At 51.8% G+C, this 18995-nt stretch overlaps 1 protein-coding gene across 3 annotated transcripts in view; it reads left to right on the top strand.

Moving 5' to 3' along the window:
• Positions 1-9373, top strand: part of CRTC1 (CREB regulated transcription coactivator 1) — a 45108-nt gene extending 35735 nt beyond the window's left edge. The window contains exons 11-14 of one of the 3 annotated variants that reach the window (XM_062014929.1): positions 1683-1784; positions 6789-6875; positions 7662-7842; positions 9147-9373. In XM_062014929.1, the coding sequence (XP_061870913.1) occupies positions 1683-1784; positions 6789-6875; positions 7662-7842; positions 9147-9358 (582 nt within the window). In that variant the 3' untranslated portion in view covers positions 9359-9373. The remainder of the gene's footprint in view (positions 1-1682; positions 1785-6788; positions 6876-7661; positions 7843-9146) is intronic. The other 2 variants (XM_062014930.1, XM_062014931.1) reach the window with 2 other exon arrangements.
• Positions 9374-18995: the final 9622 nt, after the last annotated feature.

Below are 18995 nucleotides of genomic sequence, written 5' to 3'. Positions count from 1 at the left end.
CATTTTAAGAGATTTTAGAGCATACATTATAATCTTCCACAATTGGATTTGTGGCTGCCTTCAGATGCCCAGAGGAAACACGGTGTGTACGTACACGTACCGGTGCTTTACGGGCACGTTTCTTCTCTTGCTTGTTTGAACATGGTCTGTTATGACATGTTCTGCCTGTCTCAGCATATGAAAATGCAAAATGCAGAGTGAGAGCAGGGTTACAGGGTAACCAGGGAAGAGCTTCACAGCTCGTGCTCTGCTGACTTGTCCTGCTGCACAGGGGCTTGGCTGTCTGACCTGTGGTGTCCTCCTGGCAGTGCTGTAGGGACAGTAACTGGGTTGAGAATGAGAAGAAATCATTCTGTGTTCATCTAGCACTTCATGGATTCTGTTTGTGGATGAAAGTGTTTACAGTTGGTGCTGATAAGTGCTTCTTGGAAGAAGCTGCTTCCCTTTCAGGATTGGAAGGGGAAGAGGGAAGGACAAGCACAGGAGTGGAAAAGACCCCGACACCCACTCAAAATGTGTCCCAGTGTTTTGGCTCTAACACTCATAAACCTACCAGTACAGATGAGTCTGATTTTCTCCCTTTGCTTTCTGTGTTGCTTTCCTCATCCTAAACTTCTTTATGACCTTAACTTTTAGGGTGCCATGCTTATCACTGAAATCACACCTAAATACATTCCAAGCTCATTTATCAGGAGGCAGTTTGAGCTGTGGTACAGTCTCACTGGCAGCTTTTGTAAAGCCATGCTGAAAGTTTGGATCACTCTTTAAAGTGGCAATACACAGCAAAAAGGGGTAAGAGATTTTCTTGAGGGTTACAGGATTCAGTGTCAGTGTTGGTAGTCCAGCATTTTCCCACCCTGATGAAGTGACTCCTTTTCCCTGGGTTGCAGGTCATCTGTCAGTTTCTAAAGGAGGTGTAAGGACAAGAGCTGTGCTTCCTGTTTGTGTTAATTACTGCAACATTATCGTAGGATCATACAGCCACAGAATAGTAGGGGTTGGAAGGGACCTTTGGAGATCCACTAAAGGTTCTGGATTTGTTCAAATCCAGGGTTCTTGATGACCAAAACAAGGCAAATCTTTGCCAGTGCATTCTCAGGTGGGCTGGGAGCAATGTGAACAGGCCCAACAGAAAGCTGCAGAAGGCAGTGGGAATTCTCAATGTCTGTTCTGTGTCCTGGGGTAAAACATGGCTTTGGGAAGGATTTCAGTGTCAGTGTTTCAGTTTGATAGCACACCCCAGCTATGGAAGACCAGGCAGAGCTACAGGAGTGGGATTTCCAGGGCACATAAACATGGGTTATGTGTGGGCATGGCAGGTGGGTGGAAGTGAAAACACAGGAGTTTTGAGTTATCCCCAGCTTTCAAGACTTCTTTCCCCTACATCATTGCCTGACCAGGTTTGATTTTGTTTTAAATTAAACATAACTGAGTGCAGGGAGAAAACACTTCAGCAGTTGTGCCTGTGGCACAGCAGTGCCCTGCTCTCAGCCCCTCAGGCCCTGCCACACGCGTCCCAGCTCTCTCCTTTCTGCGGCGTCGTAAGTCGTGTCTTCACACATGGCCAAGAGCTGCTGAAGAGGATGGTTTCTCCCAGCTTCCTCGAGCTGTGTACACCAGAAGTTGATGGTTTTCCAACCTTCCATCAATCCCATGGTCTTTAATTCTGTGTTGTTCTGTAGGCTTCACTCCAGCAGTACCGCAGTAATGCTGGCTCCCCAGCCAACCAGTCTCCCACCTCTCCTGTCTCCAATCAAGGCTTCTCTCCTGGCAGCTCCCCTCAAGTAAGGGACTCTGTGCTTCCACAGGCCTTGCTTCTTGTGTTTGTTTTGAGTTGAGTCTCTCCATCACTGACCCATAGTTGTCTCACTGTGTGTGCCTCATGCGTTACTGATGTCTCATCTCGTTTGCAGTTTCATTCAGTTCCAGAGTTTTTCAGTAGCTGGTGAATTTGCCTTTTTGTTGAACACTGTGAAAAAAAACCAGTCATTTTCTTTGGGGTGTACTGTGGAAAGAACCTCCAGGCAAACCTTTGGATTAGCCATATGGTGAGGAGGGCAGGGGAGAGAAAGAGAGAGAGGGAAAAGTGCCTCCCGTGCAGGGTAACTGCTGCAGCACTGGATGTCCTGTGTGTGGCTGAGGGCATTTCCATCAGAACCTTCTTTAGTTGCAGAAACATACACTGGAAAAGAAGCCACTGGTGAAAATGCTCTTGAAATTAGCAGTTTTGTCTGGTGGCTCACCAGTAGTGGGTCAGTGAACACACTTTTGTGCGTGCTAGCAGGTGTTTCTTCCTCGCTCCATGTCTCCTCGTACACCCACGTGTCCCCTGTGCAGGTCAGAGCCTGGGGGGATGTCATCCCACGAAGGGGAGCTTTTTCTGCCATCAGCAAGACAGTTAAAAACGAGGCAGTGTTGGGGAGTGCCCCTGATGTAAGAGAGTGAGTGTGTCTTCAGTGCAGAAATAGTCTGGTGCTGCTAAAACAGCTCCATGTGACTGACCTTCTCCTGAATCCCATCTGCAGAAAGGAGGTGCAGGAAATTCTTCCAGAGCATCACAACAGAGTCTCAAAATACACTTTCTGTTTGACCATTTAACATTTAAGGCTATAAAGAGGCTCCTTTCTAAATAAATGCTGCCCCTTCATGGTTCCAAAGCAGAAGTTTCGTCTCTCCTTGCCGTTAGCCAGAGACAGGTCACTGGTAAGCTCAGTAATAGATCTGAGTGTCAGGACTGCCTGGATTTCCTTAACCCTTGCTTAATTGCTTCTTAACTTCTCTCTCTTCTGCCTGCTTCTGCCAGTTCTGCTGTTCTGTGTGTGGCTCAGAGAAAACAAGCAAACTTACCCCTCTGGGCTGTCCCATCGAGCAAAGCTGGTGCCGGCCTTGCTGCAGATTCCCAGCTCCACTTCTTGTTTGGGCAGCACATGGGATTTTAATTTTTTTGCCTTGATTTTCTTTCCCCCTTGACTTCTTAATAGCTTTTTCTCAATTTTTGTCCCCAGACTGGTCACCACTGGTCAGCCCAAGCCCTGGAGGGCAGCAGACACTCCTCAGGGGAGTGCACACTTGACTGTTGTTTTTCCTGCTGGGCCTGTTTTCTGCTGCCAATTCTTGCTTAGGTTTTGCAGTTTTCAAGCAGGACACCATACCTCTGCATGAAAGGAAGAGGGTTTGCTAATACTGCTTGCTTTAGCATTGGCCTTTTAAAGATACCCACATGATTCTTGGTTTTTGCTGAATTAAAAGCGAGCTGACGTTCCTGAACTGAAAGCTGATGGTGGCGAGTGAGCTGGTGGTGGGGGACCTCTCCAGGCTGCAAATAAGTGTGCAGAGAAGCAATGGGGGAAGAAAAGAAACCAGCTGGGAGGAAAAAATTGGAGTTGATTGTGATTAGGGGGACAGTTCCCAAACAGCAAGATCCATTAGGCTGTGGAGTAATGTGCCAAGAGGAAAGGCAGAGCGGGTCCACCAGCGCTGGCTGGCGAGAGTGGAACGAAGTAGGTATGAGTGAGTGAGTGAGCATCCTCCACTTGCTCCTCTTCCTCTGATGAATCTGAGGTTCAACCCCTCTGCAGTGCCTCAGTGTGACGAGTGACACGCTCTAAAGTTAGCAACCTGGGCTTTGATTGGGGCTTTTTCTTGGTATCACAGACGGTTCATTCACCAGAAGTTATTTTCCATCTTTCCACATCTCCAAATCTATTTGCTCTTGTGTTTTAGATGTGTGTGTGTGTGTGTGTGTGTGTTACACAAAGGTCTTCCTGTTCAGACATGCATTGGAAAGCTCTGCTTGTCGTCCTCAGCTCTGTGTTTGCATGGCTTTTCATTGATGATGGCTCCTTTATTACCACGTTGCTTTTTCTCCTCTTTAACACCTCTGGCACACTGTTCCAATTAGACAGAAATCTCTTTTGAGTAGAATGGCTGTGTACTGGAGAATATGGTATGTATTTTTAGGTTAATAATTTAAGCCAGGGGTTTTGTGGTTTGGGTGCTTTTTCCTTGCAGTCACCACATCATTAACCCAAGAAGATGTACTGTTGACAAAACAGAGCTCATCTCGTGTTCCTGCAGGAGATGGTGTTAGCAAGATGTTTTTCATAGTGTTGTCGATGAATTATTCCAGGGCTCTGAAGTGTTGAAGTAATGACATTTCCAGTTGATTTCCTTTGGGAGTTCAGTGCTTGCAGATGCAACAGCCCTTCAGAGTTGAGGAATGAGTTGAGGCTTGTGTGCTTTGTTAGGAGTCACTAATGTGGACTGACACAAAGAGATCTTGGTCTCCTGTTTATTATGTTGCCCAAACTTTTTCGGATGGGAGCGATGCTGAGTGGGATGCAAAGCTTTTAGTTCTTGCCCTACTTCTGAAAAGCTCCAGTAAAAATGAAATATCAGAATTTAAAGGGGGAAAAAAAGAAGACCCCTTGATCCTCCTTGGAGCTTTTGAATAGCAATTGCAGTCCCTGTGCTGATCCAAAGTGGCTTTTCACATCGAGTGTGAGACGTCCCGAAGCACAGTGTTTTCATTAGAGATTGTTCTAAAGCATCATGGAGCTCTGAAGCTGCCACTTCAGGTGGGAACGGTTTCCCTGTGATGGAGTAAAGCTTGGCTGGTCCTGATCTTGCTTCAGGTAGCTCTGTGCTCTGACTCTGCTCTTTTAAAAGAGAAAAAAGTGGAGTAACGTGGAGCCGAAGGGTTGATCAAAGGGTGACGGGGCAGCAAGAGAGGGATCAGGGCTCTAAGGAAAAGTGAGGCTTTGGTTTTCTTTTTAATTGAAGTAGTGCTTTGCATTTTCTCTTGTCAGCTGTAACCTGGCTCTTGCTTGTGATGTCTGAGAGCTCCCTCGTAGCCCTGTCCTGTGGAAGGGTGTGAGCAGCAGCTTTGAGGCCCAGATGATCCATTCAAAGACCGGTTCCAATTATAACCATTTGCTATTCTTACCAGCTCTAAGGAGGCCGTTAAGCTGCAGAGATGTCGCTCCTGCTCTGTGGTCATAGCTGTGACAGATCAGAGATGCCCAGGAAAGTGAAGGAGAATCTTATTTTTGTCCATAAAAGCCTATTCTTGGCTCAGGCTCTGTTTAATCACTTCTCAGGATGAGCTGGCTTTGTTTGGTTAAACCGCTTCGTGCTGCCAAGGTTCCGAATGATCTTCTCTTGACAAAAGGTTTGGAGGCACTTGTCTCTCACCTCCTCTGACTCTGCTGGAGCTGCCCTTCGATGCTCAGCCCCATGGTGCTCTGTAGGGCTCATCTCCCCCAGTGTTACCCAGCAGCACTGTTCTGCAGCAGTTTTCTCTCTTCTCCGAGTGCATCCCCCTCGTGCCCACGCCTGCAGCCGCTGGAAGGTGCTTTGGGGTGATGCTCAGGGCAGTTCTGGGATGACAAAAGGGTTTGCTCAGCTTGCAGCCACCTTCCCCCACGGAGTCTCCTTCTCAGGCTGTGAACTCCTCCCTTGATGCCACATTTATCCAAAAGCATCCCTTGGATTCTGGCTGCAGGTGGGAAGATTTTAGTGTGCTTTAAAGTGATGAGCGTCGCTTCTGTCCCAGCAGTTCCCTCTCATGGCAGCTGGGGGAAATTTAGGGTTGTTTTCATAAAAGATTTGTTGTATACAAGATCTGTTCTTGCATGAAACCTGCAAGGAAGCTGTGCTGGGGTACACTGCTGGTGCAGGAGGGAGAAGGATTAAAAGGAGGGGTTTGCTGACATGTTCACTGCTCTGGGCATCATCCCCTGGGTTTTTGAGTCCCCTGATCTCTGGCTGCACTCAGTGCTTGTAACCATGGTGCTGGTCTAACTGTTCTGGAATTTCCTAGGGTTTTGCTTAATTTCTTATGCTGATGAGGTTCTTGAGGAGAAAGTTTGTAGCCTGCATTGAATTGATTTTTCAGGACTGATACCAACTCTCCTCCATGCACATGGTCTGTTACAGACACCATCTGCTGCAGGTGCTCTCTTTGTCAGGAGGTGGTTTGCTCTCAGCTGGAGGATTTGGGACAGTTTTAAGTAAGAAGTGATCTCTGTCATTTCTATCTGGCAGTTCTTTGGAATAGTAATGAACAGTCTTAGAACACTGACCTTGAATTCTTGATCAGCTTTAGAATAACGAATAAGTGATGGGGAATAACTGATCAGTGCCTGTGCTGGAGGGGACAGGGAACTAGCGAGGCTGAGGGATTCCTCTGGAGATTCTTGCCTTCCAGCTGCTGATAACACACTTCACCAGGCTTCCTCAGTAGTTTTTCTGATCTGCAGCTAAAGAGAAATCACTTGAAAACATCAGCTGTGCTCTGGCACGTTGCTGCTCCTGAGCAGGAGGTTGCAGCACGTGAGCTCCTCGCTGCCCAGCAGCCACCCACCACCTCTGCACCACCTTTTAACCTGAGGTGCCCCTCCGTGCAGGGGATTGCCTTTCACCCAGAACCCAAGTTCACCCCAAAAGCTGAAAGTCTCAGAGTGACTTTGTTGTAGTTTCTCATCTTACCTGGCGCACTCGTCTGTTTTCATCACCCCGAGTTTTCCGTGTTGTCTGTCCTCCCTGAGGACGTCTGTTGGGTTTGCTCCACTGTATCTTTGTGCAGCGTCCCGTCGGAAGGGGTGTGTGTGGTGGAGGGAGCACTGAGCCTCTGGTGCCTTTGCAGCTCTTAGTGGTTGTTGATGAGCAGGGGCACTGCTGACTAACCTTGCAGAGGAGCGCTCGGAAGGGCTCGAGTCACTCGCACGCCGTGGGGACGTCTGATTGTGAGATTTTTTTGCACCATAAAGACTCTGTTTTGTTTTCAGCATTCTTCCATTCTGGGGAGTGTATTTGGTGACTCCTATTATGATCAGCAGATGACAGCTAGGCAGGCTAATGCCCTATCCCATCAGGTGAGCAAATTCATCTCGGATTTTCAGCTGTATTTCGGCAACTTTCGGCTTAAAATAAACATAGGTCAACTTCTGATGATTTGATGCAGCATCACATTTTGCCCATATAGTTTTACTTCTGTTATTTTCAGTTTGCAATACTCAGAGATTTATTTCCCCCTGTTTCTTTTTGGTTTTTTCCTCCCTTTCCCCCCACCCACACTCCTCCTTCCCCTTTGTCCCTCTCAGCCATTGCAGCAGATGTTTTCAAAGGTGTTCTGCCAAGTGTATTGCATTAAAAAGCATGAAAATAAATTGGTAAAGCACATAATAGCTGCACTGGGGGAGGATTCAGTTGTAGGTGGTAACAATACTTACTCCTGAACGTGGCCAACAGCTCGTGCCTGGCAGCAGTTGGGTCATTCGCCTGGGACACGTGCTCTGGTGGCAGGAAAGAACTGAGAGGGCACCAGAGGGGTTTGATGGGCAGATCCCTGAGGTGGCAGCATGAATGATGGGCTTCTTTACTTTTGTTTTAAAGCTTCCTTTTGTTTGGATGAGATCATTTTATTTCTGCATCCACCTTCTCCTCATCCCCCCCCCCCCCACCCCCCCACCGAATTTGGCAGTAAAACCATTCCCCAAAGTTAAGTGACAACAGACCGTGGTTTGAGCAGTGAAACCTACAGATGAATTTGGTTGCCTGTCTCTCTCAACGTTTCTTCCCGTACTTGAACTGTGTAAGTTTGTTTTCTCTGTGTTTCCTGATGGTTAGAAGTAACAATTCCTTTGTGCCTTGGTCTTCAGCTTGAACAGTTTAACATGATAGAAAACGCCATTAGTTCCAACAGCCTGTACAGCCCTTGCTCCACCCTTAACTACTCCCAGGCGGCGATGATGGGACTCACGGGCAGCCACGGCAGCTTGCAGGACGCTCAGCAGCTGAACTACTCCAGCCACGGAAACATCCCCAACATCATCCTTACAGGTAGGAAACCTCCAGGGTTGGGAGCTGGTGGAGAAGGGAAGTGGGTCTGGTTGCCTCCTGTGAGGCTGTGTGGCTGCTCCTGAGCTTCCTCAGCTCCCAGCAGTGAGCCAGCAACGTGCCCTTGTAGGCAAGATGGACAATGGCAGCCTGGGCTGGGTTAGAAGGGCTGTGGGCAGTAGGTCAGAGAGGTTCTGCTCCCTCTGCTCTGCCCTCCTGAGACCACATCTGGGATATTGTGTCCAGTTCTGGGCCCTTCAGTTGCAGAAGGACAGGGAGCTGCTGGAGAGAGTTCAGCACAGGGCCACAGAGATGCTGGAGTGGAGCATCTGCCTTGTGATGAAAGGCTGAGGGAGCTGGGGCTCTGCAGCTTGGAGAAGAGACTGAGGGGTGACCTCATTCATGGTTACAAATCCATCAAGGGTGGGTGTGAGGAGGCTGGAGCCAGGCTGTGCTCAGGGATGGCCAATAACAGGACAAGGGGCAATGGGCACAAGCTGGAACAGAAGAGGTTCCAAAGAAACACAAGGACAAACTTGTTCCCTGTTGAGGTGAGGGAGCACTGGCAGGGGCTGCCCAGATGGGCTGTGGAGTCTCCTTCTCTGGGGACATCCCAAACCCAGCTGGATGAGTTCCTGTGTGCCCTGCTCTAGGTGGTGCTGCTCTGGCAGGGGGGCTGCACTGCATGAGCTTTGCAGGTCCCTTCCAGCCTTTAGGATTCAGTGAATCTGTGATTCCTGTTTAATCCCAGCAGGCAGGTGGAGCTGCAGGGGCAGCACTGATTGTGTTCCCTCAGTTCCCTGCCCCTGCTGGCTCCCTCTGCCACAGGGCAGGTGAAGCTTCAGGACCCAAACACCCTCCTCAGCTGCTCAGTCCCACTGTGCCAACCAGGGAACTTTTAGTATCACAGATGGCAGCAAATCTGATCAGTGGGACATTTGGAGACAACCTCTGCACTGGCCACTGTAGTTCAGTCCATGTTTCAGCCAAGGACTCTTGCTGCTTAGAGTCACCTGAAGTAAAGCTATTCCTCCTAAACTTGAGGGAGAGGAGAGGGACCCACGGGACTCTGTGACCCCCAGATGCTGGTGTGTGAGTTGTGCTGTGTTGCTGGGGTGGCTTTGGGATGCTCTGGGAGGTCTGTAGTTCATCTGGCTGGGATGAGGATGGATGTTTCTTGCCCCAGCTTCAGCCTTAGTGCAGTAAATTGTCCTGGAATTTTTACAAGCTGCTTTATGACTCGTCTGCCTGGCCAGAGCTGCCTCTGCTGAGCCCTCCCGACACGTTTCTCTCCTCCTTCCCCGCAGTGACAGGAGAATCTCCTCCCAGCTTATCAAAAGAACTGACCAGCTCTTTGGCAGGAGTGGGCGACGTCAACTTTGACGCCGATTCCCAGTTCCCTCTGGATGAACTCAAAATTGACCCTTTAACCCTGGATGGACTGCACATGCTCAACGACCCCGACATGGTCCTCACCGACCCCGCCACAGAGGACACGTTCCGGATGGACCGGCTGTGAGGCCGCCTGGAGCCTCGGGAGCCGCCTGGAGCCGCCTGTGGCCGCCGCTGTCTCCTCCACGACGTGTACAATGAGTAAAGCTTGTCGTTCGAAGCTTGCAGCGCTGCACACCCCTACTCCCTGTCGCGCCGTGTTTCACCCCTGAGCCACTCGTTGCCATTAATGAGTAAAGGAGTTTCCATCAGCCTTTTCCCCTCCAGAGCCCATCCCCAACCCTTCCCCCTCCCTCTCCCCAGCGTTAGGTTGTCGGTTTATCCTTTGCACTAGAACAGGGGCTGGTCTGGGGCGGGTGAGGAGGGTTCAGAGCCGAAGGGAAAGATTTTGCTGTACCAAGTCGGTGGCTGCTGTTGGAGATGGGGAAAAAGGGGGGAGCTCTCACAGTGCCCCCCCAACCTCCCCCCTCCTTCAGTCATTCAAAAGCAAATCTCTTGTGTTGCCACCCCCAGGAGGGGCTCTGGGGGCTTCAGTTGGACTCTGCTCTGTGGGGTACCACGTGCTGTATCTGTCCCCAGGGCTTGTCCCGAGTGTCCTCCCACGGTGACACCGGCCCGGGGCCTCGCTGGCCCTGCCAGGTGACTGGAAACACTATTTACACAGCCTTTGGGGGTTTTGTTCTGTTGTGTTGTTTTTTTAAAAGAGAACATATATATGTAATATACATATTTCTATATATGTATGCATATATAGATAGCATTGCTGAGCACACAGGGAAGCACTTGAGTTCATTACTTGATGAGCAGGGAGGAAGGAGCAGACCCTGTAAAGCAGCTATGGGAGGGCAGGAGACTGGCTCACAGGGTGCATCTCTGGGTTCCCTTTGGGAGAGATTCCTGGGCAGCAGGAAGGGCATTTCTCCAGCCATGCCTGGCTCCATTTGTGACCCACTTGTTTTTTATGCTGAACTCATTCTTGTTTCCATTATTTATGATCTCTTTTGGGGGGTTTGTTTTTTTATTTAAGTGTTAGGAAAGTAGCTGAAGTACATCCCCAGCCCGTTGGAGCACTCTGTCACACCTGTACAGTACATCTTTTTGTTGTGTTTTTATTCCAGAAGTATATTATATATATTATATATATAGGTATTTTTAACTAACTGGAATTTTAAACAGACGTTGAGTGGGAGTTGAGGAAGCCTGAGGCAAGTCCAGGTGTTTTCCTTGTCTATGGTCAAAACAGGGTGACAGGGCCATTCCTTGGTTCACCCTGGGGAGAGACGAGCGTGCTCTGCGGTGAGCAGCACCGTGGCCTCGGATGGGCCGAGCCTGGGGCTGTTGGTCCCTGTCACACCCTGTGCTGCAGCAGGGCTGGTGACCGGCCCCTCGTCAATGCCAGGTTAAACCCAAACCCCAAACCGCCCCTGGGCTCGGGTTGGCTGGTTTCACCTCCGTGTCGTGGCTGAATCCTTGGTGAGTCCTCGATCTGCCTCTGATCAGGTGGCAAAATGCATTCAGTGATCAGTCAGGAGCACAGTGAGCTCGCGGCGATTGCCAAGGGCACTGCTGAAGCGCCGTCACGTGCAGCGGGGTCTCCAAACGCAGGAGCCTCCCCTTCTCTAATGATTCCCATTGTTTTGAGTCTTAATTACCCAGCTGCAGTGATGTCACACCCCCAGCATGAGGTGAGCCTGCTGGAGGACACATTCCCGTGCCGTGGGGCCGGACACCCACCTCTGATTTAGAAGGGAACCGTGGGAGTTTGCAGCGTGGCCTCACAGCCACTGCCCCACCTCGAGCTGCAGCACCTCTTGCTCTAAAGCCTCTCTGCTGTTCCTCAGCTCTTGTGACTTTCAGAACCCCGACCCTGGCCCTTCCCTCGAGGCCTCTCCCCTGTGTGCTCGTGGGGGCTGGAGGAGGTTGCCGTGTGCTTCTGGAGGCGGCAGGTCCCGGCGTCTCCCCCGGCGCCCCTTTCCTCACGTTTGTGCCATTCCTTGACCATTTGCACTAAAAATGTTTTTCCTTCCCAGCTCTCCCCTCACGTGTGTCTCTCTCTGTCCCTTCCCGTGCGATGGATCTTTGTGGAGAGTGTTTGTTGTCGGGTTTCAGCCCGTAGCATGTGTCTAATCCCCCCTCCCCGGTCTCTGCTTATCTCAGATGGCGAGTGTTTGTCCAGCTTAAGGAAGGGGAAAAGAAGAAAGAGGTAACTTTGGGCAAGGAGAGACCCTGAAAGAGGAGGAGTTGTTGGGCAAAGGTGACTCAGGGTCCTTTGCTTGGAGGCGAGGTGGTTCCTTTCTGGTTCCTCAGGAGGGTTTTAGTGTCACCTCTTGTGGAAAATCATGTTTGTGGTTGGTGAAAGCCAGAGTCACTTCAGAGTGATGCAGCCAAGTAGGAGATGAGATTCCTCCCTGGGACTGTCACAGGGACCTGTTGCTAAATGCTACACCGTCTGATTTGGGGTTTTTAAAGCTTACTTGTGTATATAAGAGGTTGTGTTTATTGGACTTGTAAGTAGACGTTTAAAATGGCCTTAACTGAAAACCGCCACGTCGCGGGTGCAGCTGTCAAAAGTAGGGACCACCTGGTTGAGAGGAATCTGAGCTTTGTTCCCCTCGTGCAGGAGCAGGATGAAGCCACGGAGACACGTGGGTGATGCTGATGGGGGGATCCACGATGTGCTCAGCCCCCTCCCACAGCAGGCAGGGCCGGGCTGATTTCCACACCAACCCTCTGCCAACCGGAGCAGCCACTCCGGGGGGGTCCCAGGGGGCTGGTGCCTGATGGCAGCACCAGGAGCTGCTCTTGGAGGGATCCTCCTTCCCCTTCAAATGGATGGATGTGCGTGAGGCTGATTTTAAAGCACAGCCAATCTCTTGGGTTGTCAAATGCAAACGTGGGAGCTCACCCCTGGGGTGTGGGTTGATTCGGATGGGGAGCGAGGTCCTTTCTTCCTCTGCCTCGGGAGCAGCCGCCCTTCCCCAGCAGCAGGGAGAGAAAAGGTCCCTCAGCAAAGACAACACAGCAACTTGGTAACTTTTGGAGTGAAATGCTGTGGAAGCTGTCTGGTGTCTCAGAGACTGTCCCTGCCAAGCACAACCCCCCAGCCCCTCAGCGTGTTTTACAGCCTCTGTTAAAAGCTCCCGCGTTAGACTGTTGCGTTCGCCGCCGCGATGGGGAACCGACGGAGGAAACCCTTGTGTACAAAATACTGTGATGTTCTGAGCAAACCCAGAGCTCCCACCATGGCAGCAGCACGGGGGGAGGCTCTTCCCACTGTACATAATGTCCTGCTCCCTCCCACCCCCTGGTTGGGCACGGGGCAGCGTCAGCCCCTCAGCCCCCAGCGCTGGGGACCCCGCCTGGGCCAAACCTCCTGCACACAGTCCCTCTGGGGGCTTTTTGTGTTCTTTCCCTTTCATTTTTCCTTAATTCTTTCCTTTTTTTTTGGTTTCCCAAGAGAGGGAAAAATGTTTCCAGAAAGAGGCTGCGTGTGGATGTCAGAGGTTGTTAACTGTTTGTACGTTTTTGTTACCTTCTTTGGAATTCAGCTTTGTTTTCTAAACAAGTGTGCCTGAGAGCTGGTGCGACCCCCACGCCACAGCCACACTGCCAAGAGTCAGTGTGAGAGCAGCACCGGGCAGGGCTGCCACAACCCTCAAAGGTCTTGACTCTTGCTCGTTTGTAAAAGCTCTGATTTCTGTCCAAACCGTAAATGAAGGCTGGAGATCTGTCCCGTTAACGAGCGTGATGCTCTCCCTGGAACCCGCACCCCAAAACTCTGTGGGGACGGGGGGGAAAGGCCCTTCCTCACTCCATAGGTTATGGTGGAGGGGAAAGGCCTTTCCTTACCCCACAGGTCATGGTGGGAGAGGAACGGCCCCATCTCACCCCATAGGTTATGGTGGAGGGGAAAGGCCCTTCTTTACCCCACAGCTCATGGCAGGAGCAGGAAAGGCCTGTTCTCACCCCTCAGGTCATGGCAGGAGGGGAAAGGCCTGTTCTCACCCCTCAGGTTGTGGCAGGAGAGGAACGGCCCTTCCTCACCCTACAGCTCATGGCAGGAGGAGAAAGGCCTTTCCTCACCCCACAGCTCATGGCAGGAGGAGAAAGGCCTGTTCTCACCCCTCAGGTCGTGGCAGGAGAGGAACGGCCCTTCCTCACCCCACAGCTCATGGCAGGAGGGGAAAGGCCTGTTCTCACCCCTCAGGTTGTGGCAGGAGAGGAACGGCCCTTCCTCACCCTACAGCTCATGGCAGGAGGAGAAAGGCCTTTCCTCACCCCACAGCTCATGGCAGGAGGAGAAAGGCCTTTCCTCACCCCACAGCTCATGGCAGGAGGGGAAAGGCCTATTCTCACCCCACAGCTCATGGCAGGAGGGGAACAGCCCTTCCTCACCCCTCAGGTTGTGGCGGGAGAGGAATGGCCCTTCCTCACCCCACAGCTCATGGCAGGAGGGGAGGGGACTGTTCTCACCCCACAGCTCATGGCGGGGAGGAGAAAGCCCTTCCTCACCCCACAGCTCATGGCAGGGAGGAGAAAGGCCTTTCCTCACCCCACAGCTCATGGTGGGGAGGAGAAAGGCCCTTCCTCACCCCACAGCTCATGGCAGGAGGGGAAGGGCCTGTTCTCACCCCACAGCTCATGGCAGGGAGAAGAAAGGCCTTTCCTACCCCGTAGGTCACAACATTTGCCCCACATCCAGGAGAGAAAGCCCAAAAAGCATTGTTCCTGCGGGGAGCAGAGGCCCTTTTCCCCCGTCACTGTGATGGCAGTGGGGCGAGTGCAGGCGGCGTCTGTCCCTGTGTCTTTATAACCCCCCCCCCAAAAAAAAAGGCAAAAAAACCCCCAACCAACCAACAAAAAAAGAAGAAAATAATCTAACTTTGTAGTGTTCCTGTTGTTTGTACTTTGAGTTGCCGATTATTTATACCGCGCAGTGTAGGCATGGATTGCATGTCGGTTTTCTATGCGGGCACCATGACGACATTATAACTGTGTATTATAAATCATTTTTACCTTTTTAAACAGAAATCATTGTGTGGAATTTCTATACTGCAAACCAAAACACTACATTACGTATTCTAGTCATTTTGTGTTATTTATTTTATTATTTGGAGGGGCTGGGGGGAGGGGAGGGCAGGGGAGGGGGTGGGTTTCACTGTGGTGTATATTTGCCTTATGTGGGCTTAACCAATTTTATCAAAATAAAGGCCTAAAGGGGTAAAATACCGTTTACTGTTTTCTTCAGTAAATTGGCTTCTGGGCAGTGTGGAGGAGAAAGGAGAAAGGGGAGGAGCTCTGGAGCCTCTGGGGGGACAAAATGGAGCCTGGGCACAAGCGCAGCGTGTGGTGTAACCGCAGAGAGCGGAGCCGTGCCGGGAAGGGGCCGGTGGTGAGGGCCAGAGCCTGGTCTGAACCCACCCCATCATGGGCCTGCTCAGGGAACCCACCACAGGCCTCTCCTGGAGCAACCACCCAAGTGTCTCCTCGCACGGTTTAACCCCCGGCTGTGATTCCTTGTGCCTTCGCCCGGGACAGGCGGCGCAGGCGCCTCGGAGGAGACACTGTTGTGCTCAACCTGTTGCTGATGTTCTAGTTTTGAGATCAGAAGTGTCTGTGTGAGTGTGGGGGGTTCCTGATGGTCACAGCGAGTGAGGCTGGAGCAGAAAGCGAGGGCTGGCGCCTGCTGCCTTGTTTTCAGCCGAGGTGCTGCCCAGACACCGTGGCCTGGGCAAAGCCCTGCGGTGGGGGGCTCATGGCTGTCCCCGTGGGTCCCTCCTGTGGTTCAGGGTTTGGGGCAGAGGTAGATCCATCCCTCCTCAGGCTCGTGGTGCGCTGGATCCGTTGTGCCTCGGTGGTTTATCTGGGAGCAGTGTGGCGGTGACGTGCCGCAGTTGTGCGGGGGTGGGAGCGCGGGGCCGTGCTGCTGCGGGCTGCGGCGGGGACGGGCGGGTGAGCGCGGCTGGGGGTGGAGAACACGGTGCCATCACACTGGTGGGTGGGCAGCAGCTTCTCCCTGCTGGTGGTTGGACTCCAGATCTTATAACCAGCTTCATCTCCCGCTTCCTTGTGGCATCTTGTAACTGAATGGCAGCGGGGGAAGGCCTGAGGAGCCTTTGTTCTGTTCCATCGTGGTTCCTTTTACTTTACATTTCGCTGTTTAAGTAGCTGCAGGAGAACAAAGTCAGTGCTCAGAGTCCCCATCCCTAGAGAAGAGGCCTGGATGAGGTGCTGAGGGACATGGTTTAGTGATGGGCTTGGCAGTGTGAGGCGAGGGGCTGGACTCGATCTTCAAGGTCTTTCCCAGCCCTAACAACTGTGATTCTGTGATGGCTGTTTCGTGTGTGCTGGGGAGCTGCAGTGACCTCGCCTCGGTGTGTCTGGTGTGGACCAAGGCCCTGTTCCATCCACTGTGTTTTAATCTTGTCACTGCTCCAGCTTCAAGGCAACCTAATTTCAGGCAGAAGACCCACGTGGCAAGAGGCTTAACGAGAAAAAGGGCAAAACTCTAATGGTTCCTGACCCATCTCGGCATTGCTGTCGCTGCGGGCTCTGGGGCCACTGCCAGGCCTTGTTCCCCCACCCTCCTGCCACGTGCCCTGTCGCTGTGGTCCCTCCGTGTCTGCTGTGAGTGCTCCTGTCACCGCTCCAGGCAGCGACAGCGCGTCAGACGTGTTCTCACAGCGGCATCACGGCATGGAAGGATGAGGCTTCGGGTGCTTTTACTCCTTCGTTTTCCCTTCAGCCTGTGCCATCTTCCAGATGCTGCTACTGTCTTTGCTTTACATGTGCAGGCAGTGCTTGTCCTTGGGGGTTGAGCTCAGGCAGGAGGGATAAAGCTGTCGCAGGAGAACTCATCGTGGTGTTTGTGGGAGCCGCAGGTGGGACGGCCCCACGTTGGGAGTCAGTGTCGTGTTCTTGCTGGCATCGTCAGTCTTTAGGAAGCTGGGGGTCTGCCACTGCAAACAGACACATCACTGGTTCTGGTCTCCTTTTATTGAGCTCAAAACTCAATAATGTGAGCGTTTTGCTCGGGGAGAAAGACCATGAATGAGCTGCTGACGACAGCGGCGTGGCGAAGGAGCGGCTGCGTCCGTGCGCGGAAGGGACGATGCTGTCCTGGCCCCTGGGAGGTTTTCCCCTCCTCAGGAAGTGGTTTTTCAGGCTTTCCACGTGGCTGCAGGCCCGTGCTCGAGGTTTGCTCCAGCTGCAGTCGAGGCCTGAGCTGCTTCGCTGCCGCTTGTGGCGGTGGCACAGCGGGAGCGTCACCGGGGCTGGCGCAGGGAACCTGACAGACGTGCCCTGGCTGTGAGTGAACAGGCGTGTCCGTGTTCCTGGGGCTTCTGGCGCTCTTAAATCCGTTGGGTTTTTCATCAGTGTTGGATCAGGGGTTTTCTTGCTGGTGTTTTCCTTTGCGTGGTGTGGTGGGTGAGTCAGAGCGGGCTGCGGCAGGGACTGAACACGCTGTCAGGCGACGGCGGCTGCCTCGTGGCGTTCGGCTCTTCTGCTCAGTGTGTTCAGGAGCCCAAGAGGCTGCAGAGGGCAGATTGACAGTTAAACAACTCCAGTCCTGCCCAGATCTCATCTCCTGCTCTACCCTGGGCATTACAGAATTACAGTAGATCAGTTTGGGCAGAACTGAGGTTGCAACAGACGCTCAGAGTGGACGGAGAGGCTGCAGGATCAGTCACCAAAGCTCCCGCACTCCTCCTCTCCTGATGTTTGTGTTCCTCACATGAGAGCTAATTTGAGCCTTGCGCTGACCCAGTTCACGAGCAAAGGTGTTGCTCAGCTCCCAAAGTGTCTCTGAAAACAAGACACAACCAGAACAGTTGGTGCTGCTTCTGCTGGAGAAACACAAGCGACTGTCCAGGCTCCTGGACGCTCCTCTGGAGCAGAGTCCCTTCCCACCCCTTTGTGGCCCCAGAAATGCTCAGGCACTCGAAATCCAGTCCTGAAAGCAGGGGTTCATGCTTTGCTTTGGGAGATGATGCCTTGTGGCACCAGGAGAGGAGGGAACCGCTCCCTTGGGATAGAAACCTTCCGAACTACACGCTGGGATTTGCTCACATTCTCTGTACCAAATACAGCTGCAGCCTCAGGCTGGCAAAGCTTTGAGCCTGTCAAAGGGCACTTTGTTCTGCAACTCAAGCTGAGAGGCTTTTAACCATGGTTGAGATTTTTAACTGGGGAAATGTAGAGTTGGGGGAAATCTGGTTCCTGCCCCTGGGAGTGTTGCTCTCTACCAGATGCAACTTGTGCTCAGTCATTCAAGATCAGCCTGAGAGCGGTGCAGATTCAAACACGCTTCAGTTCCTCCCTTCAGTGTGCAGTCAGCTTTCCCCTCCATGTGCTAAAGCTGTTGCAGTGCTCAGTGAGGGGAAGCCTTGGGTGGAAGGTCTGCAGAAGGAGCTGGGGGGAGGTTGTTCGTGTGCCATGGGGTGTTCAGTCCCACTTGTTTAGGATCTGTTTGGGGATGAAGGTCTCCATTTGTAAATCTGATTCAAGAGACTGTTTCTGCAGCTGGAGGAGTGGAGTTGTCAGTGTTCCCTTCAGAAACTGGACAGGCTGAAACCTACTCGTGGAAATGGGAGCTGAATTATAGCACACCAAGGGCAAGGGCTTAACTCAAAGTCTGCTCTGGCTCTTTGGCAAGGAAGCAAAGGAAAGGAGTGGAAGTGGAGCATCCTTGTGTGTGTGCCGTGTCACAGCCTCTGCTTCAGAGGATCGAGCTTGGCTCAGCTCTGGGGTTCCTAAGGTGATTAGAGAAGACAAGCAGGTGACACTCTGCCCTTGCAGATGATCACTGTAAAAGCTGCAATATTTATGAGGCCAAATGATGGGAGTGGGGGGCTGAAACCAAACCTTCATGGCCTGAGCAGCAGCCCCACGCTCAGCATCCTGCAGCAGAGTCAGCACAGCGTCGTACCTAAGCAATTGTTAGGTGACTGATGTTGTACCAGTTGACTAATGAGACAGTAGATAGTGAGGCTTTGTTTTGTTTTAGAGCTTTTAGGTGGGTTTTCTTCTGACAGGAAAGGAGCCCTGTCCCCCTCCCCCTGCCCACAGAGGGATCCCTTGTAGAGGAAGTTCCATGTCTTAGTGCTTTTCTTTTAATGCAACAAATTCCAGCTGCGTTTGGCAGCTTCTCTCACAGACTGGCAGCTAAACAACAACCTGGGGTAGTTCATCCAGCTTGAGGGTTGCCAAAAAGAAGGTCAGGTTGCTGCATGTTTGGGGACAGTGTCATATTCTGTTCTTTACAAGCAGAACCCTCCCTGTGGAGGTGATGTGTGGCTCCTTTCACTGAGCTATGCAATCCCACGTGTTGGTGACCCCAGGAGCTTGGGAACAGCCCCCTCTGCCCCCAGAGGTTTTATTTATTGTGGGTTTTTTCTATAGGTAAAGTGGAAACCTGAAGTTGGCTTTTAAGTGTTTGCAATCAGAAATGATGTGAAAAAGCAGCTCAACTCAATGTACACCCCTTTCTGGGTTGTTTTTCTCCCCTTTTTTTGGGTTTTTCTTTTGTGTGAAGGCTTTTGTCTTTGTATCTTTGCATTATTTGTAAAGGAAATGTAATAAAAGCTGAAATGTTTTTGTCTCTGGCTGCTTGGCTTTTTCTGAGCTTCGTTTGTCTTTTGCTTCTTGAGGTTTTCAAGGTGGAAACAGAATCACAGCGTGGTGGGGGATGGAAGGGACCTTCA

This window comes from Colius striatus, chromosome 25 (assembly GCF_028858725.1).
Source record: "Colius striatus isolate bColStr4 chromosome 25, bColStr4.1.hap1, whole genome shotgun sequence".
In the NCBI taxonomy this organism is placed as follows: Eukaryota; Metazoa; Chordata; class Aves; order Coliiformes; family Coliidae; genus Colius; species Colius striatus.
Note: the sequence above shows the minus strand (reverse complement) of the source record. Positions and strands in the feature narration are given on the sequence as shown.